Source organism: Leucoraja erinacea, chromosome 22 (genome assembly GCF_028641065.1).
Source record: "Leucoraja erinacea ecotype New England chromosome 22, Leri_hhj_1, whole genome shotgun sequence".
Lineage (NCBI taxonomy): Eukaryota > Metazoa > Chordata > Chondrichthyes > Rajiformes > Rajidae > Leucoraja > Leucoraja erinaceus.
Window position 1 is genome coordinate 26,760,493 of NC_073398.1, and position 21,992 is coordinate 26,782,484.

At 41.6% G+C, this 21,992-nt stretch overlaps 1 protein-coding gene across 1 annotated transcript in view; it reads right to left on the minus strand.

The window, feature by feature from the left end:
* Positions 1-20,400, minus strand: part of zgc:77752 (uncharacterized protein LOC393862 homolog) — a 35,559-nt gene extending 15,159 nt beyond the window's left edge. The window contains exons 1-5 of the mRNA XM_055653275.1: positions 17,410-20,400; positions 10,754-11,090; positions 9,761-9,841; positions 9,285-9,403; positions 6,364-6,501 (exon numbers count right to left, since the gene is read on the minus strand). Coding sequence (XP_055509250.1) covers positions 6,364-6,501; positions 9,285-9,403; positions 9,761-9,841; positions 10,754-10,932 — 517 coding nt within the window. The 5' untranslated portion in view covers positions 10,933-11,090; positions 17,410-20,400. The remainder of the gene's footprint in view (positions 1-6,363; positions 6,502-9,284; positions 9,404-9,760; positions 9,842-10,753; positions 11,091-17,409) is intronic.
* Between the last annotated feature and the right edge of the window lie 1,592 nt (positions 20,401-21,992).

A 21,992-nucleotide genomic window follows, 5' to 3' on the forward strand; every position in this document is an offset into this window, starting at 1 on the left:
AAAGGGTCGGGTTACACCGTAACTGGAGGGGGACTGACGGTCTGGCAGGCAGGTTTGCTAGGGCTACACGTGTGGGTTTAAACTAAATAGTGCGGGGGAGGGATTGACAAATTGGGAGTATAAAGATGGAGTTGAAGGGGAAGTGGCTACAGAAAAAATTACAAAAGGTTCTCGAATTAATGGGAAGGAAAGTTTGAGAATGGACAACAGAGTAAGGTCAGGGCCAATTCCGAGCGGTGCGAGGGGGAACGTGAATACGGAGGTCAAAGTGTTGTATATGAATGCGCGAAGTATAAGAAATCAAGTGGACGAGCTTGAGGCTCAGTTAGAAATTGGCAAGTATGATGTTGTGGGAAATACTGAGCCATGGCTGCAAGAGGGTCAGGGCTGGGAACTGAAAAGACCGACAGGTGGGCAGAGGTGGTGGGTAGACCTCTGTTGGTGAGGAATTAAATTCAGTCCCTTGCAAGGGGAGACATTGAAACAGATGTGGAGGCAGTATGGATAGAACTAAAGAATTGTAAGGGTAAAAAGACCCTAATGGGATTAATCTACAGGCCCCCAAACAGTAGCCTGGACATAGGGTGCAAGTTGAATCAGGAGTTAAAATTGGCATGTAGCAAAAGTAATGCTGTAGTTGTTATGGGAGATTTCAACATGCAGGTAGACTGGGAAAATCAGGTTGGTACTGGACCCGAAGAAAGGAATTTTGTAGAGTGCCTTCATGATGGATTCTTAGAGCAGCTTGTATTGGAGCCTACCAGGGAGAAGGCAATTCTGGATTTAGTGTTATGTAATGAGCCAGATTTGATAAAGGAACGAGGTTAATGAGCCATTAGGAGGTAGTGACCATAATATGGTCAGGTTTAATCTACAATTGGAGAGGGAGAAAGGTAGATCGGAGGTGTCAGTGTTGCAGTTGAATAAAGGGGACTATGGGGCTATGAGTGAGGAGCTGGCCAAAGTTGACTGGAAAGATACACTAGCAGGGATGACAGTGGAACAACAATGGCAGGTATTTCTAGGAATAATACAGAAGGTGCAGGATCAGTTCATTCCTAGGAGGAAGAAAGATTCCGAGGGGAGCAAGGGGCAACCATGGCTGACAAGGGACGTCAGGGACAGCATAAAAATTAAAGCAAAGAAGATCAACGTAGCAAAGATGAGCAGGAAACATGAGGATTGGGTAATGTTTAAAGAGCAACAGAAGATAACTAAAAAGATAATACGGGGAGAAAAGATGTGGTACGAAGGTAAGCTAGCCAAGAATATAAAAGAGGATAGTAAAAGTTTCTTTAGGTATTTGAAGAGGAAAAGATTAGTTAAGACCAAAGTTGGACACTTGAAGACCGAAAAAGGTGAATTTATTATGGGGAACAAGGAAATGGCAGATGAGTTGAACAGGTACTTTGGATCCGTTTTCACTAAGGAGGACACAAACAATCTTCATGATATAGTAGTGGCCAGAGGATCTGGGGGTGACGGAGGAACTGAAGGAAATCCACATTAGGCAGGAAATGGTGTTGGGTAGACTGATGGGACTGAAGGCTGATAAATCCCCAGGGCCTGATGGTCTGCATCCCAAGGTACTTAAGGAAGTGGCTCTAGAAATTGTGGATGCATTGGTGATAATTTTCCAATGTTCTATAGACTCAGGATCAGTTTCTGTGGATTGGAGGGTAGCTAATGTTATCCCACTTTTTAAGAAAGGCGGGAGAGAGAAAACAGGGAATTACAGTCCAGTTAACCTGACATCGGTGGTGGGGAAGATGCTGCAGTCAATTATAAAAGATGAAATTGTGGCACATTTGGATAGCAGTAATATGATCGGTCCGAGTCAGCATGGATTTACGAAGGGAAAATCATGCTTGACTAATCTTCTGGAATTTTTTGAGGATGTAACTAGGAAAATGGACAAGGGAGAGCCAGTGGATGTAGTGTACCTGGACTTTTAGAAAGCATTTGATAAGGTCCCACATAGGAGATTAGTGGGCAAAATTAGGGCACATGGTATTGGTGGTAGAGTGCTGACATGGATAGAGAAGTGGTTGGCAGACTGGAAAAAAATAGTAGGGATTAACGGGTCCCTTTCAGAATGGCAGGTGGTGACTAGTGGGGTACCGCAAGGCTGGGTGCTGGGACTGCAGCTATTTACAATATACATCAATGATTTGGATGAAGGGATTCAAAGTAACATTAGCAAATTTGCAGATGACACAAAGCTGGGTGGCAGTGTGAACTGTGAGGAGGTACTATGAGAATGCAGGGTGACTTGAACAGGTTAGGTGAGTGGGCAGATGCATGGCAGATGAAGTTTAATGTGGATAAATGTGAGGTTATCCACTTTGGTATCAAAAACAGGAAGGCAGATTACTATCTAAATGGCTTCAAGTTGGGAAAAGGGGAAGTACAATGGGATCTGGGGGTCCTTATTCATCAGTCTATGAAAGTAAGCATGCAGGTACAGCAGGCAGTGAAGAAAGTGAATGGCATGTTGGCCTTTATAACTTGAGGAGTCGAGTATAGGAGCAAAGAGGTCCTTCTGCAGTTGTACAGTTGCAGAGTATTTTGTACAGTTTTGGTCCCCTAATTTGAGGAAGGCCATTTTTGCTATTGAGGGAGTGCAGCGTAGGTTTACAAGGTTAATTCCTGGGATGGCGGGACTGTCATATGCTGAGAGAATGGAGCGGCTGGGCTTGTACACTCTGGAGTTTAGAAGGATGAGAGGGGATCTTATTGAAACATATAAGATTGTTAAGCATTTTGACACGCTAGAGGCTGGAAACATGTTCCCGATGTTGGGGGAGTCCAGAACCAGGGGCCACAGTTTAAGAATAAGGGGTAAGCCATTTAGAACAGAGACGAGGAAACACTTTTTCAGTGGAATTCTCTGCCTCAGAGGGCAGTGGAGGCCAGTGCTCTGGATACTTTCAAGAGAGAGAGCTAGATAGGGCTCTTAAAAATAGCAGAGTCAGGGGCTATGGGGGAGAAGGCAGGGTCGGGGTACTGATTGGGGATGATCAGCCATGATCACATTGAATGGCGGTGCCGGCTCGAAGGGCCGAATGGCCTACCTGCACCTATTGTCTGTTGTTTATTGTCTTACATGATGAGCTTACCATTGCATGGGAGCTTTATCAAAGAAATATTGACACTAAGCCACGTAAAAGGTGAGACAAAGAAATGATGTGCCTGATAGTTATGGGGAAGGATTTGTCTAAAAGCCATGCCTTTAATTACTGGATCTTGGCAACCTATAGTGGTGTAATGGGAATCAGGAATGAGGAGTGGAACTTCAGAAAATGATTTTCTGGTGAAAGGCCACAAAACATTTCTCTATATTTATTCCATTTACTTTTATCTAGTGCTGAGTTAAATGCTGCCTTTGTGAACAATATTAGTGTCAGTTCTTATTTGGGTGGAAATTGTCCTGAATTTAATCATATAAATTTATCTAATTGCTCACATCCTCAAAAGACAGAGATTTGTTAGATACTAACTTCCATTTTACTGTGCTGAATGTCCTTCTGAGTAATGTTACTTTGAATTGAAATGTCATGTGAATCATATAAAATCTCAGTAACACAACAGTGTTGGAGTCTAGACTATAGGAGGGATGTTGAGGCTCTTGTGCACACAGGAGGAGTAAGAAGAAATTAAAGTTTATGAAAGGATTCGATAGGTTAGATGCAGGACAAATGTTCCCGATGTTGGGGAAGTCCAAAAACAGGGGTTACAGTGGGAGGGACAAAGTGGTAGGCCATTCAGGACTGAGATAAGGAAATACATCTTCACCCAGAGAGTTGTGAATCTGTGGAATTCTCTGCCACAGAAGGCAGTGTAGGCCAATTCACTGGATGTTTTCAAGAGAGTTAGATTTAGCTCTTAGGGCTAAAGGAATCAAGGGATATGGGAGAAAAGGCAGGAACGGAATACAGATTTTAGATGATCAGCAATGATCATATTGAAAGGCACTGCTGTCTCGAAGGGCCGAAGTGCCTTATCCTGCAACTATTTATCTACGTTTCTATATTTCTATGCTTCTAATTGCTCAAAGAATCAGAGATATTTCTGTGGGACTGAGAGGAATTTGAAGTAAAATGATAGACTTGTATAAAATTATAAAACATGCATCAGGGTTATGGTCATTTCCTGTGGTTGAATGCTGTGGAAAAGGAAACTAATGTATGAGATTAAATGCAGAATGCAGAAGATTCTGTATGAAAATCAGGCAAATTATAATTTAATTCCGGACTGAGACTTGTGAGATTGTGAATTCACCAGTGAAGTCAGAGACAGCAGGCCCCAGACAGAGTAATCCAGGTGTTGACTACCTTTGAGCAGGTTTATGGGTGAGATGTGTGGGGGAATCAAGAGTCTGATGCCTCAATAAACAAAAGGGAGGCTCAGGGCAACCCAGGTTGCCTATGTGTACGTATGATGCGTGTATTCAGTCTGACCAAATTGAAAAGATTACGCAGACTCATCATCAGCAATTAACATTTCTCCTGCTCTCTACAGATTTGCTACCAACAATTTTAATCCATGGCATCTGGTTACAAATTTATTAGCTACAGAGAATAGATTTTCTCTATTTACCAACTATTGCACTGAATGGCTTGATTACATATTAATTGTAATGTAATGTATGAACCACAGATTATTTTCCTTCATCTAACATTAGGCTAACAAATCTATAATCATCCAATTCACCCTTATGCCTCAGTGCCTTTCCGTCTAACAACTTGAGGTTGAGGTTGAGGGGAGGCCAGATAGAAGTATATATAAAGTTATGGGGGCATCAATAGGATAGACCAGGGATAGGGAACCTGCACCGCATGCGGCCTTCCAGGCCATTAAGTGCGGCCTTTTGAATGAATCCAATATTTGTAGAACAAATCTTTTTATTTTTATTATAAGTTTTTGTTCGTCTTTTATTATTTTAATTTTTATCTTAAAATGAACGTATTTAAAATACCAAAGAGTAAATGAAGATTCAATTAAATAATCCTCCCCGACTGACGGTCACAATTAAAACATTAGTAAGTCATGAGGGCTATTTTAACAAAATAATGTACATTTTGGAGTATATCTAGTTGAAGTTTCTTGGATGCGGCCTTATTAGATTACAGCTAACTTGATGCGACATTCCAACATGAAAAGGTTCCCCGCCCCTGGGATAGACAGTCAGAACTTTTTCCCAGGGAGGAAATGTCAAAGAAGGCATAGCTTTAAGATAGAGAGACAAAGTTTAAAGGTAATGAACAGGCAAGTTATTTTTACACAAAGGGTGGTGGGTGCTTGGAATGTGCTGCCTGGGGTAGTGGTGGAGGCAGATAAGATAGTGGCATTTAAGAGGCTTTTACACAGGCACATGGATAAACTGACAATGGAAGGATATGTGCAGTCAATTGAGATTAGTTAATTTTAGCAACATGTTCAGCACAGACATTGTGGGCCGAAGGGCCTGTTCTCATGCTGTATTTCTCTACGTTCTAAAGTTTGTTCATGAGCCGAGTCACCAGAGCCCAGTGACTGATTTGCCGTCTTTGCTCGGTGTTTCAGAACACATTAAAGCAGCAGGTAGAAGCAGGGTATTCAGCGTTTGCATCACACGGAGCTGACAGGACCTGCACTGTGAAATTTGATCAACTGTAGAATTAAAATCACCAAATCTGTTGATTCTATTATGCAGAGCAAGTGAACCTGTAACACTTTATTGGTATAAATCAAAGGGTACGGACTGGTCAATGCGATTAGTTGCTAACATTTTTATTTGGCTGTTGTATCCCAAAGGTGCCCTATAGCAAAGGTTCCTTCTGCAGTAAAATTGCCAGTTTGGATACAACAAGGTTGTACAGACAGATGATGGCCATACAAGCCACTTTTATAACGTTAAAGAATAACCAATGACTATGACACTGGGATAATGCATGGACAGATTAATATCTCTTCAATTGCTGGCACTTCCAGCAGTTTAGCACTCCCTGCACACTGTAGCAGTGTAGTCGAGTGTCAGCCCAGATTCTTGTGCTCAGGTGGCTGGGACTTGAATTCACAGATGAGAATGATACCAACTGAGTTAGAATTGATGCAAGGAGAATAGAATAGGTTTTCCATATCTGTGTGCAGACAAACAGAAGCAAACCATTCAGCCCTCGAATCAATTCCTCATCTGCATCGGAGCTGATCTGTATCTCAGCTCTTTCCAACCACCATTGCTGCACATCTCTCCATAGCCTTGCTCAATAAGAGTCCCCAGACACAGTCCTAATCCCGTATCCACAGCCTTTTGTTATGAAAGGTTTCAGGAGCTGATGAATCAGCTGTGTGTCTCCCATGACCTTAGTTCTGCCGACCGACCTGTCCTCCCGAGTCCTGCGTGACAGTGTATAGCCACCCTGCCCTCCTCCACTGCGAACGATATCACTTTCACCACATCCAGCAAACGCACCAGCGAAGAGACTCCAAAATCTGCCATTCCAAAGTTAAAAAAGTAAACTGCAAATGGGAAAAGAGAGGAAAAATTAAAGGCCTGCTAATTGGGAATTGCTAATTCCTTCCACAAACCAGCAGCTGGATGTTTAGGCTCCTAACATAGTGATTATTCTTGCAGCACTCAGTTAATGAAGTGGGGTTTGGCTCCACCATAGTGCCACAATACCCACTTGAACTACAGCAGATCCAGCTCGCTGTCTCTTAGCCGCCATCATATGGGGCCTCACACTCTGATGCTCAGATCCTCACGGTAACTCATCTCATCAGCAGTCAAAATCACTCATGCACCTGTCTAATATACGCCAGCCTAACAATGAACACATTAACAGACACAGTGGGTGGCACGGAGGCGCAGCGGTAGAGTTGCAGTCTTATAGCGCCAGAGACCCGGGTTTGATCCTGACTACGTGTGCCCTCTATAAGGAGTTTGTACGTTCACACCCCCCCCCCCGATTTCATGAGTTTTCTCTGGATACTCTGGGTTCCTCCAACACTCCAAAGATGTAGGACACGTCAGCATGGACTTTGTGGGCTGAAGGGCCTGTTTGCATGCTGTACCTCTAACGTGACAACATATACTTAGTCACAGTTCATTGACATCACATTCAAAAACTCCCAGTCACAAGGGGCGGCACGGTGGCACAACTGTAGAGTTGTTCCTTTACAGAGACCCAGGTTCAATCCTGACATCGGGTGCTGCCTGTACGGAGTTTGTACGTTCTCCCCGTGGCCTGCCTGGTCTTTCTCCGGCTGCTCTCATTTCCTCCCACACTCTAAAGACATACAGGTTTGTAGGTTAATTGGTTTGGCAAAATGGTAAATTGTCCCTGGTGTGTGTCGGGTGGTGATCGGTGGTCGACGTGGACTCGGTGGGCAGAAAGGCCTGTTTCCACACTGTATCTCTAAACTAAACTAAACCACAACCAATATCACCAAAAATAAATGAGCCGATCATGTAGAATTGATGTACGTGATGCATGATGATTGGTACAGATTCAAGGGGCTGAAAGGCCTGTTTCCATGCTGCAACACTTATCTAATTATTGCTCGTGATATTTTGATGCACATTACATGTTTAATTTCTGTACATTAAATACTTTAAGATATCTCTTGCAGATTTGATGAGATTCTGTCTGGGGCCTGTATCATTTTTTCTCTCTCTCTTTCTCTCACCTTTTTTCTCTTTATCTTTTTGCTTCTCTATTTTACTTTCTCCCCTTTTCATTTTTTCCCAGAACTGAACTGAACAGCCCGGAAACCTGATAAGATTCAGATGCTGCGGCAATAAAGCAGCAAATTCAGAGTAATTTCTGGGAGGTCTCTTCCAATAAAACCACTGAATTATCTTGATATTCTATACACAGTGCAAAATTAAAATCATCATTTATAAAACATGAGTTTTACAGTCCTTGTAATTAGTGTCAACCAGAGTCCCCAGGCACCAGCCTGACCTCAGTCCCCAACTCCCATACATGGGGAAAAGTGATAGCTAGCTTTGTGCATTCAATCCCTCAGACGTGGTACCATTCTGCTGAGCCAGGTGTAAATAGAAACGGAGATTCTTAATTACAGGCAGAAATGTCACACGTGATCCTTCACTGCAGATGGCACAACCTGTTTGCTGTGTGAACACAAGTGAAGTAGAGAATTGGAACTTTATTTTAAGATTAGCAAGTTGAACACTTCCCAATCCAACTATCCAGCATCACTAGTAATTACAGCCCAGGTTATATGCAATGGCCTGGAAATTAATCAACACTCCCTGTTTTACTGTGACTCCAGTATGATTTTAATCAGGCAATGCAATGTTGCCCATTTGGTACAGTCATCCAATGGGGTGCCCATGGCCCATTTCTGAAGCAGGTAGTAGGTGCCTGTCATTTGTGAGGAATGGGCTAGCCTGTGGCCTAATCCATCACGAGACAGGAGTTGAAGGGACCCCACCTCATTGGAAATCTCAGGCTTACTTATTTCCTCAAGAAATTTGCTTCACAAGCAATGAATGAATTACTGGTGAACCACAGTCACAGTTGTAATGCAGGCAAATAATCCACCAATTGGTGTGGAAGCATAAGATAAATTGCCAATAAATTTGTTGCAGAGATATCTGCTGAGGGTGAACACGGGCCGACTCTCAGGAATGGTTTGCTTTTCTCCCAAATAACGCCTGGGATCTGCTGCCTTCACCTAAATGTGCAGGTAGGGCTTCGAAAATACACTATTTCCAACATCTCTTGGTACCACACTAATGGTTTGGGCCCAGGTTGAGAATGCTTTCAACATAATCAAGCCTACATTAAAGATGCTTCTGAACCCGAGTTGAAGCCCGAGTTCAAGAAATGGGCTGTGGCTAAATGCATTTCCCATCCAGTACTCAGAGGTGAATTAAAGTGAATCTGACATTAATTCCCTGCATTAAATCCAAACTATAATTAAATGAAGTGAAAGTTTTCTACCAGATTTATTTTTGTTTTGTAGAATCAAGCAGGCAATGCAGGATAAACCCCTTGTTGCTGGGTGGAGCTGCAGTTAGCAAGATCTATCAAGGTTACTGGCTTGGTTACCAAAAACATTCTGGTCTCACCAGAAAGGAGGTTGAGTTGGAGTCTAGGCCCAGGATCTGTGGGTTCTCAGCAAACCAGGTCTGGCTTCAAGATCCATGTAAGCAGTTTCAGGGCTAATATTATAGGTGCTAATCAATGTGCATTTATATTTGTCCCCATCTGAAAGTTAGTAACAATAATTTCCAGATTCAGAGGGCTGAGAGGGTGTGTAGTAAAACTTACTATCATTCTCCATGAAGATTTCAGGTAAATATGAAAATCCACTCTTTAACTCCAAGGGGTCTCCACAATGATTATGTTCTCCAGGTACCTGCAGATTTATCACAGACTTGATATTTAACCTGTGGGATGAAAGGAAACAATTTTGGTTCCTATAGTTTGTAGCTAACTGGAATCACATCTTTGTGACAGGGAGGCCACAATTTACCTTAGGCCCTTAAAATAAGAAAATGTTCCAACGATATTGTCACTAGGCACACGAGACTAGAATTGTCATTCACAGTCCAAAGACTGTGACGCCACATTAGGTCACCGGGAGCAATTAAAGGGAAAGCAATGGGATTTTGGGAAGAGTAACTAGAGGATGGGGCTAGGTTCTCGAGGGGCCAGAAACTGGGTATGAGGTAAATGGCAGAGAGTAAGGAGATGTAACGGACTCTGGTGACAAAATGCACAGCCCTCCACTTGTTAACACCTACCCTTTGAACTGGTTGATGATGCTGAACGTCTTAATGAGTTGTGTGGATGGTCTTGCCATAGCTAGGATCTTATCAGTGACCCTGTGGGGGGAGGGAGAGAGAGAAAGAAAAAGAGGGAGAGAGAGAGAGATTAACATTTTTTATTTTATTATCATCTACTCTTAGGATGTGACTCTCTTCTGACTCTCGGTCTGAGGAAGGGTCTTGACCCGAAATGTCATCCATTCCTTCTATCCAGAGATTATCTGTCCCGCTGAATTACTCCGGCATTTTGTGTCTATCTTAGGATGTGACTGTGAAGTTCACCACTGGATGGGGAGCCACCTACTTGGACCACTGCAGTCGACATGATAAAGGTGCTCCCCACATTTATAAACCACGCTGGGGTTATTGTCCTTCGTGCAGAGAAGGCAAAGTGGGGATTTAATAGATTTGCTTAAAATAATAAATGGTTTTGATAAAGGAGGAGCACCTGTTTCCACAGGGTGCAGGGCCAGTCATGAGGACAGACTTAGTAAACCGCCACAAGAAGCAGAACTGATTTGAGCAAACACAATGTAGCAGTTTGGTGGAATATATACTTTAACAGAAACATATTCAAAGCAACTTTCAAAATAGAATTGGATGTTTGAATGAAACTATTCGTAGGGCTACAGGGAAAGAGCAAATGGATTGCTCTCAAAGAGCTGTCATGGGCATATCTGGCAAATAGCTGCTTTCTCTCATTCCATGAGCATATTGACAAAGGACCCACCCCTTTAATGTTTCTCCTGTTTTACACCCATATTTTGATTATTCCCAGCACATACAAAGCACATTTATGCGACTGTATTTCTTTTGCCAAATAAAACAATCACTCTCAATGAACATTGACACTTAGAACCTTTCTCTGGGAAGCTAATGCCAAACTGGGATCCCTCTGGCCACTTTCTACTTTCAGCTCACTTGCTTTCTGACCAATGCTTGTGGGGATATATACTGTGATTGACCTACCATGCTGAGAACACACCCCGGATTGCTTGTTGTTGCAATGTCCAGTCACCAGGTCCCTCATATCGACATTCCTTCCCTCCACACACCAGAGAGCAGATCAAATGGGGCGGCACTGCCTTGATAAGATTCTCTCGAGCTGGGGAGTAAGTGGGACGTGGGATGGGGATTTGCAGGGTCATGCCAGGATGAAAGTGGAAAGTTCCAAACAGTTCTAAGCTAGAATGAGCAAGCGAAGAAGGATGTTCAGAATTAGAGATGCACAGATGGAAGATAGGACACTGGTGATGCTTAGCAATAGCTTGACATCAGAAGTGTAAATAGATAAGTTTTCAATCAACTATCAGCCAAGGGAACAGAGAAGAGACGAGGAGCCATGAGGACGAGGAGAGTTGAGGAGAGAGGATGGAATTAGGGAAGACAGAGGGAAGCAAAAAAAAAGTTTAAATTCACATGTTACATTATTATATTTGAATTTCTACATAATATCGGCTGGATTAATTTAACGTAACGTAGAAGCTAATCAGCAAAATAGTTGCCCAGTCCATGTTAAATCTCACCAATGTAGATGAGGCCACAATGCAAAAGACAAGTTTAGAGGAGGTTCCAAAACTACAGCATCCTGAAGGTGTGAGAGTTGCCAAAATATAACCAAGTGTCTCTTTGGTGCAACACTGTGACAGACTGAAGAAGGGTCTCGACCCGAAACGTCACCTATTCCTTCGCTCCATAGATGCTGCCTCACCTGCTGAGTTTCTCCAGCATTTTTTGTCTACCTTCGATTTTTTTCTGCATCTGCAGTTCTTTCCTAAATACTGTGACAGTGCAGTGTATTGCTTTAGACTTTCTCAGACACTAGTGTATCTAGTCACAGTGACGAGTAATTCATCACTGAAATACATTGTTTAACTGAAGGAGGGCAAACATCACTTTTGTAAATGTCCTAGAGATTGTTGGGGTGCCTGATGTAAGCCCAAAAAGAGAATCCATAGTCTGCATTCTCTGCCAGCTGCAAGGGATCCAATCAGCATTGGCCCTTGCAGGCAACACACAATGGTGCAGAGTGATTGGATTCCAGGATATCTGATATTCAATTGATTGCATGAGTGTCTTCTTGTATTTGGTCTGTAGTGAGAAAAGAATCCAGACGGATTTCTCGGACAAGCTAAGTAGGGATTTTAGTACAGTCAGGATGCAGATGAACGCTGAGATATTGAACCTTCACATGATACTTTAAACTGCAACTCACCTATTCACCGCCCACCTTGAGTGGTTGCAAGATACACAACTGCATTATTCGAACAAGGCTAGAGGATTTGCTTAGTATTTTGGCCAATATTTAGCCTTCAATGAACGCGATAAAACAACCTAATGGTCATTTATGTTGTTGCAGTTTATGGGACCTCAATGGGCTGCAGTGTTTCCCATATTGCCGCAGGAAGAGCACATCAAAAGCAAGGTTGTGAAAGCTGTAACTTAAACACAACCATTTCTATTTTGCCTTCTTGAGTAAAGGACACTGTAAACACTGATCTATTGATCTGGATAGGCGAAGGGCCTGTGCCGTACTGTTCTATATTTGAGATCCAGCATCGTGGAGCTGTACTCCATCAAGAATCAACACCTCTCAGATGATATGCAGATAGGAACAAGGGTCTACATTTATGCCTGTTAATGAAATGGCAATCTGCGGACTGGAAGCTGGGCAGCTGGAAGACTTCAAGAAGAACATTTCAGCTCCAGGCAGCAGAATAATCCACCCTGCACCTGCTGACCATGTAATGAATTGCACATTTTTTGGTTTGACAGCAAATGGCAGAAGGAACACGAAAGGTATAAGACCCTTCCTCAGCAGAATGATTTTGGTCAAGATGGTAATGTCAATCAAGATGCAATAATTTGGGAATCCTGTTGTAAGAAGTAAGGGATCCAGATGTTCCAACTGGCAAATCAAATGGAAAATCTAATTTCATGAGACAAAATGGATCTGTATCTGTAAATCTGTAAATGAAAGTGAGCATTCGACATTGCCATTAAGATTCTGGTGACATTATTGTGTGGGAACCAGGTAAGATCCTGAACCACTTGTTGCCCCTCTGTAGAATTTCATTTCTCCCTGTTCTAGGTAGTCTTTTGGGAAGTAATTCCCAAGTCCCCCCGAATCCAGAACATTAAATATTTAATCATTCTTAATCCTGGCACAAACTGTGGACATACTCAGTTCTAATCAAGGAATGCATGGGCTTAGCATTATTTGGAGCAAATGGTCAGTGAGTTCAGGATAGGGTACATATTGCTGAGACTCCAGCCAGAGTAGGTGAGTGGGGGTTAATGGGGCTGAGTTTAGTTCAGTATAACTACTTTTGTTTAACTAATTTGTTTAGTTCAGTTTATTGTTTATTGTTATACACACTAAGGTGCAATGAGTTGGACTGCCAATCACGAGCTAGAATAGGTAAATTGAAGTGCCTGGATAGTTGGAAGATGGATCACCAGTTTAGTGCGTATGTGGTTGGAACTCACTGGTCACTGAACATTGTTCAAAGTGTTAATTATTAGCCACCTGAGACAAGTTGCATTTCTGATTAGCGATTTAAAAAGATAGGAATAGGCTGCGATCTCAATACTCTTAATCGCACACAGATATGGGCAATCTATAATCTTTTAAAATGTTTATCAGCAAAATGATTAGATCAAACACTTTTTTTAATCGTGGGTTTTATTTCCTCAGTTACTGCATTTTGATTGATGTTTATTCAGTGAATTTACAGATGGACTGGAAGAAAAGGTTAGCGGCTAATGTGGCCATTGAGCATGGAAAAGTCAGAATACAGAGTAAACACATTCACGTGAAACAAACGGAGAGGTAAGAGTCACCGTTGGACAAAAGAATTGTAAATAAAACAAAAGCAAAATACATATTACATGAACAGCTCATAATACAGTGGTGAATCATGCAGGATAAAGCACAGAAGGGAAGTGAATCTGAAATAAGAGGCAAGGAGAGAGTGATTAGATAAGAAAACTAAATAAAATATAAATGATAATATGGTCTACAAGAAGGAAGGATGTGTGGCTGATGGACCAACGAGAGCCAAATGCCATGGCGAAGCTGAGTGCTTTAGATCTGTCTTAGTTATAGAAGATATTGCCAAAATAGCCACAAAAATGGAGATAATACAATTATTGGATAGAATAAAGAGAAAATGAGCTACCTAGAAGATCAGCAATTTTTAAAGACAACTAATGTGAAAATGAATTGAACAAGTGAATCCAACAAGTAAAGTCAACAGATGTCAAAGATCATTGCTTCCAAAGCTGCATCAGATGCTAATAACTGTAAACTCCAAATGGTTTTGATTAAAGACAATTAGCATGAATCACATACATTTCAAATGTTGGACTCGGAGAATGGCGAGAATCTAGAACATACCGAGAGAGTGGTGAAGACAGGTACTCTTACACCATTTTAGACATATCTGGAAAAGTACACCAATCCCTGAGGCATGGAACATTATGCACCCAGTACTAGTAAATAGGCTTAGTATGAATATATGCTAATTATTCAGCATAGGCAATTGTCTGAAACTCCCATGTCTGTGCTGTGTGACTATGGCTGTATGTTGCTGAAGTAAGTAAGCATGGAAATGTTGGTGGCGCTGGTGAAACTATTTTACTCTCCCCTGAGGAAGGGGAAGATGCCAGAGAATAGGTTAGTTATAAATATCATGGCCATGTTCATAAATGGGAGCGAGTCTTTTGTAACATTTAACCTAATATTGGTGGTACAGACAATAATTGGGGACTAAATTAATGCCAATTTTAAAGAACACAGGCTAATAAATAAAAGCCTACAGAGATTTGTCAAAGGCAAACCTGGCCTGACTTAACTTAAATGGGTCCTTTGATGAAATGAAGAAAGATAGAGGTAATAAAGTTGTATAACACATATGATCTTTCAAAAAGGGCTTGACAAAATATCACATAATAGACTCAGCAACAGGTGTGACTGCCAAATTTGCTGACCACCAAATAATAGATAGGAAATAATGCGAGTCATTTTAAAAGTAAGAGATGAGGTGAATTATTTTAGAAGGTTGAAGGTCTGGGCAACTCTCTTCCTCAAAGTATAATGAAAACAAAGTCTGTGAATAGTTTTAAGGCAGAGGTATATAGATTCCTGGGGAGATGAGATAGAGAATTGCGGTTACAAATAAATCAGCCATGATCTTACTAAATGATGGAACAGGTTCAGGGGACTGATGGCATAATCCTATTCCTAATTCATATGTAAAATTGAAATGCATGGGACTAAAGGGAGAGTAAAATTGCGCATATGACATTAATTAAGAAAACGGAGACTAGTAGAGAATAATTGTTTTTTCAAAATAGAATGTATATAGAACTAGACTAAGTGGGACCCAGTGGGTCCCAGCTTCACACGGGAGGGCTGGTCCCCCAACGCAATATTCCACCTCTCCACCAAATCCAATATTGCTGGCCAATGGGGAGGGGGTTCTGGAGTGCTAGCATGGTGTGGTGTGCCAAAGGGACTGGTTTCCAGAGGGCTAGTATTGACATTGTGGGTCGAATGGATTATTGGGGTGGCAGCTCAATCACTGAGACCACTCACACACACACTCTAACTCTCACACACACACACACACTCTCACACCCACACATTCACAAACACAGATAATCACACTCACACACTTACAAACACATACACACACACTCACTGACTCACATACCATATATATGGCAGTAAACCTTCTTGAATACTCACATGGCTCAGCGCAGCCTCTCCACTTTGGGTCTTCCGTAATCAGCGACACTTCCGAAACCAGCGTGACTTCTGCACTTACTGGAAATTATGCAATCAGCGCAACCTCTGCACTCACCGTAAATTATGCAATCAGCGCGACCTGTCCACTAAGCGGAAGTCACGAAATGAGTGGGAATTTTGAACCAAACACAGTCGGACCTAATAAAGCATTTATTCCTTCCAAACACAGTCGGACCAAATAAAGCATTGCAGTTTCAAGCACAGGCAGGACAGCAGGCCATACAACTCATGACATTGTCATTAAGGGCTAACAAACCATTTATTGCAAGTACATTGCAGACTCATAGTTCAGTTGATTCACAGCTTAGAATGAGAGTCGTGGCCTCTCCCTTGCGATCTTGCAAAGTGACTGAGTCATGTCCAGGCATCCGGGGTTTGACAAGGTTTTTTAGAGTATCTCAAGGTTTTTTAACACTATTTTTCATCGCTAGGAAATATCCTCAGGGCCTGCTCAGGGGAGGAGGACTGTGAGTAAGATGGCCTGAAATCATAGCAATATATGGTAGCGATTTTTCTAAAATCAATATACAGCGTAGACAGGAAGTGGTCAAGATGAGACTTTTAATTATATAGATGGTCTTCCTGGGCCTAGTGTAACGAAGGTATTGTTTTTGATATTTATTAATTATCTGCATTTGAGGACCCAGGTTTTTTTTTTTTAATGTAGATAGTGCATAATTATAAATGTATTAGATATTAGACTTCAGTGAGAATAATCAGATTGATTAAATGGACACATATCAGGTGGAGAGTTTTAAGTTGAGAGTTGTAAGTCAGAGCTGAGGCAGACTCTGGAGCAAGAAAAGAACAGGGGAACCGTGTCAAGAACATGCCTTGTCAAGAATAGAGGAACACATAGTTATGATGCAGGTCTCCACACATCTGAGCTAAATCAGCGGCAAAGTCAGTATACTTGAAAATACTTAAAAGTAAATGTTATGGGGAAATATAAGCGAAGTTGGACTAATTAGATATCTCTCCCAAAGCATTAATACAATGTCTATGGTCTACCATTGTACGACTCCATGAAATGTACCTTATTTTACTGTGCTCAAGATATTTTCTGCGGTATTCATGTGTGTGGCTGGCAGTTAATACCATATTTACCATGTTTAGTCAGTGATTTCTATTCAACAACACAATGTTAGATTTCGCATGGTTAACGTTACTAAAGGAAATAAGTTTGGAGTCACTAATTAGAGTACATGAGGACTGATCCAGGTTTCTTTAGAGGATGGAGAGTCATCAGCTTGAGTCGATGGTAATGACAGTGACTTACATGAGTTGGTGGTATTGGGAGTTACTAGTTACAATCTGTTGTGTTGAGAGTTACTAGCTGAAGCTTGCTTTTGAGGCCACTCATTAAGATTTGGTAGGATGAGCATCTACGGAGTTGGAATTCCTTATAAAAACGTCAGTGCGAGGTGAGGAATTTATTCTTCAGGTCTATAGGACTGTGTGTTACTAGTTATAGATCGTGGGTTAGCGGTTCCGAATTAGACTTGTCAAGTTAGGAATTACTGGTGCATGGAGCTGGGGTTACTAGTTAGAGTACACAGAGGAGGTTGTCCTGATGAGATGATTTGGCAGAGCTGGGAAGGTTTTTTTTAATTTAAAAAATAATAATAATTTCAGGTTAAATCAATTGCAGTTTTCCAATAGTTTGAATAAAATAATATATTTTTAATAAAATCACGTGGATTGGTAAAAATGTTTTTAAGATCCAGTTAAAATCAGACTGCGTTAAATAAAATCCGACAACAAGTACTTGCTTAGGTAGTTCCTGATAGTTGATGGAGAAAGGCAGACTCACCTGATGTAAAAATAATCTCCTTTGGCACAGAGCTCCCAGCTTCCTGATGATTCAAAACATTCCCATCTGTATTACTGAATTTCTGATCTGGTGCATCCATACCATCTTTCTGGTGAAGGTCCAACAATGAGTATGTGCCCTCCACAACTCACACAGGAACTACTCTATCAACACAGTAGCATCAGGTAACTAAGGTGTATTTGCTTTACCAGGTTCAACCGATTCAGTCGGAAGGTTATGGTGTCTGCAGGGTCCTAGTGTACAGCCTGTATAAGATTCTAGAGATGCTGCCTGTACCGCTGAGTGTTGTTACTCCAGCATCTAGCGTCTATCTTTGGTATAAACCAGCATCTGCAGTTGCTTCCTGCACAAGATTCCATTTCATGTTCCATTTCAAGAAGTTTTCTGTTTATGCTTTTAAGGCATGTTGTTATTTTTTTTTTTTTGCAGGGGTGCTTCAAATATCCAGTTTAGCGGGGACCATCTTGAACCCGCTTCTCTCTCTACCCTTCCCAAATCCTGCATAAGATTTTTGAGAGTTCGTATTGTTGAGAGTTTACGTTATGAGATGCAAATAAAAATAAATGGTTAACAGAGTGAGGATCTCAGCAATGAGAATAAGAGCAGAATGGCTGTAAAGATAGAATAAAGGGAATGGAGATAATGAGAGTGAAAATAAAGTGGGAGATGGGGAAATAAGAACACGGGAGGTCATCATTCACGGTGTGTGATAAGAGGAAAGACATAAAAGGAAATTAGGTGAGAATAATCAAATTCAATTTTCAAAGGCTCAGAATTATTCAGCACAGGAGGCTGTTCATCCTATAAATTTTGAGCAGATGATTTCACAAATAGTTCCACCTCTGCTTTATTTTCCCGTGAACCTGTTTTTTTTTAATTTTATAAGGAAATATACAATACACCAATGAAAGCTGCTGCTGAATCTCTTTCCACCAGCTGCCCAGGCAATGTATGACCAGTGATAACTTGCACAGTAAAGCACGTCCCCTCCTCACCAGTTATCTTAAATCTATGACCCCTGGTTACTGATAGGCTTGTTTTGGAAATAATTTTACCTTATTTTACTCCATCAATGCCTTTCCTAATGCCTCTACTAGATTACTAGGGGTTACTAGATAGAGTACATGGAGTTTTCAGCACAAGCTAGTTTATGGCAGTTTTTGGGTGGGAAATTGGCAGGATTTGTTTCATTTTTCTAGTTTAAATTTGGCAGGTTTCCGACATTTGAACGAAAACAAAACATTTAAAAAGCATGTGAATTGAAGAATAATTTGTTTTAAAATGGAAGAATGGAATCAGACTGCACTGGTATAGAAGCAGTTACACACGCAGTCAATCACACAATCCGATAGAGAACCCTTCTTCAGACCCAGTCTGGCCCGAAACGTCACCTATTTCCTTCGCTCCATAGATGCTGCTGCACCCGCTGAGTTTCTCCAGCATTTTTGTGTACCTTCGATCTTCCAGCATCTGCAGTTCCTTCTTGAACACAACAATCCGATAGAGAAAATCAGATTCTAATTGCATAAGACTCTCTTAAAGGGGAAAAACCATGGCAACAATAATTCAGTAGAGTTCTGTAACTTTGATGAGGGTTTACTATTACAGGCTGGAACTGTAACATGTCTCTACATCAATTCCGAATATAATCTGTTGCAACTGGTATGTGGATGTTTTACAATTGAGGCGGAGTTCTAATGTCGATATGACTAAATGTTGGCAACTCACTGTAACTGTAATGGTTCACTGTAACTAGGTGTGGCACCAGAATGCATATGTTATTGGTGAGCAGCTAATGTTCTGGCACACTGACCACATGAGAAAATATTAGGGCAAATGAACAAAGCTACGAATAAATTAATAGGTTCTCAGGAGTATGTAAAAAGGAGAAACAGAGGGGTTCAAAGGTCCAAGACAGAGAACACTGATTTTATGATTTCACTGCCTTAGTAGATTAAGATATTGCATGACCAGGAGCTGGTATGGGTTAACAAGTGGGTGAGCAAGAATTGGCTTTGAATTAGGACATTGGCAGAGAGATCTTTGGTAGTCTCAAGTTTATGGAGGCAGAAGAAAATAGACCATAGATTGCAGATAGAATAAGTTGCAATGGTAAAGACCAGAGCTAGCAAAAGTGTTGATGACAATTTCAGCAGGAGTGGAGAAAATGGTTGTTACAGATCTGGATGTTACTGATGTAGAAATGAGTGGTCTTAATGATGCAGCTCAGAAATATTAGGAGCAGCATGACCTGATGAAGTAAGTCATGGAGAAGTGCACTCAGAAACAGACCCTTTGAATCTGCACTGGCAATCAGCCACCCTTTTACATTAATCCTACATTAATCCCATTTCTTTTATTGCCATCAACACCCTCCAAATTAATGAACCTACCACCTATATATCTTTTGGAATGTGGAGAAATCGGAGTACCCAGGGTAAACCCGCACAGTCACAGGGCGAATGTGCAAACTCCTCAAAGGCAGCACCCAAGATCAGGATTGAACCTGGCGATGTGACGCAGCAGTTCTACCAGCTGCACCACTGTGTTGCCGCCGTCTGGAAACAGTTCACTCTCAGTGTTCACTCTTTTCTTTTTGCCTCTGTGCACAAATCAGGGAAGATGTTGGATTATGTGCAGAAGGTCAGGCCAGTGTCTCTTTGATGGATGTTGGGAGCAACTATCTGCAATAAAGAGGTAATTCTCCAAGGGATTGCCTTTCCTCCTGTCCTTTGTTCCCCATCTCCTTGTACAAAGGAGGGTTCAAGATTTGGCTTGAAGGGGGCTGCATGTCACTGCTTTGTGACATTGCTGACTGTTTTGCAAGAAGAAGAATAAGACCAGTTCATGTTTGGGTGGACGTACTTATAAGACAGAGAAGGGTGAAGATAGGTCAAAGAGTAGTATTGGGGGATCCAAATATCAACGGCTCACGTTACAACTCAAGTAATAAACAAACATTATTGTACACACTTTAGGTTTCAAATGTCATCAGCAAGCTGTTAGGAAAATAAATCCTGGGAAGAAAATGAAGTGGTGGGGCCCCTGCAGGGTTAACTAGAGTTCTCCTTTAAGAAACAATGACCTGACCTAATTTTTAAATAATGTGACAAGGGATTAGCTTCAGCCAAAACACACTGAATCAGCAGAGGCACTGATCCAATAGATTGTGCGTTTGATAGTGGTGGAGCAATTGAACAAGCGACAGCATCATCAAGATTTAAACATGGATAAACAACATCCTGCCCTAAACATGCAGGTTCGAACACAAAGGCTCTTTAAACACAGATACACACAGACATACACACTGGTCATTTACAAGAAGTTTTGGTCATTCTGCCAATATCAAAATTCTTTTTGATAATTATAGCACCATGGAACCTTTTACTACATCAAATGAACTACATATGGTATTAATAATTGCTTAGTCTCATCTTGAAGAGACTATTGAAGAGGAATTGAAGGCAATATCTCCAAGTTTGCGGATGACACTAAGCTGGGGGGCAGTGTTAGCTGTGAGGAGGATGCTAGGAGACTGCAAGGTGACTTGGATAGGCTGGGTGAGTGGGCAAATGTTTGGCAGATGCAGTATAATGTGGATAAATGTGAGGTTATCCATTTTGGTGGCAAAAACGGGAAAGCAGACTATTATCTAAATGGTGGCCGATTGGGAAAGGGGGAGAAGCAGCCAGACATGGGTGTCATGGTACACCAGTCATTGAAGGTAGGCATGCAGATGCAGCAGGCAGTAAAGAAAGCGAATGGTATGTTAGCTTTCATTGCAAAAGGATTTGAGTATAGGAGCAGGGAGGTTCTACTGCAGTTGTACAGGGTCTTGGTGAGACCACACCTGGAGTATTGCGTACAGTTTTGGTCTCCAAATCTGAGGAAGGACATTATTGCCATAGAGGGAGTGCAGAGACGGTTCACCAGACTGATTCCTGGGATGTCAGGACTGTCTTATGAAGAAAGACTGGATAGACTTGGTTTATACTCTCTAGAATTTAGGAGATTGAGAGGGGATCTTATAGAAACTTACAAAATTCTTAAGGGGTTGGACAGGCTAGATGCAGGAAGATTGTTCCCGATGTTAGGGAAGTCCAGGACAAGGGGTCACAGCTTAAGGATAAGGGGGAAATCCTTTAAAACCGAGATGAGAAGAACTTTTTTCACACAGAGAGTGGTGAATCTCTGGAACTCTCTGCCACAGAGAGTAGTTGAGGCCAGTTCATTGGCTATATTTAAGAGGGAGTTAGATGTGGCCCTTGTGGCTAAGGGGATCAGGGGGTATGGAGAGAAGGCAGGTACGGGATACTGAGTTGGATGATCAGCCATGATCATATTGAATGGCGGTGCAGGCTCGAAGGGCCGAATGGCCTACTCCTGCACCTAATTTCTATGTTTCTATGTATGATGGAGTTTAATGTACTCCATTGTCTATGCCTCTCCACATTAACAAGATATAATTGGATTTGTAAGCGGCTTTTGTGAAATCTCAGGAAAAATCAGTAGTCTAATTTAGAGATACAGAGAGGAAACAGGCCCTTCGGCCTACCGAGTCC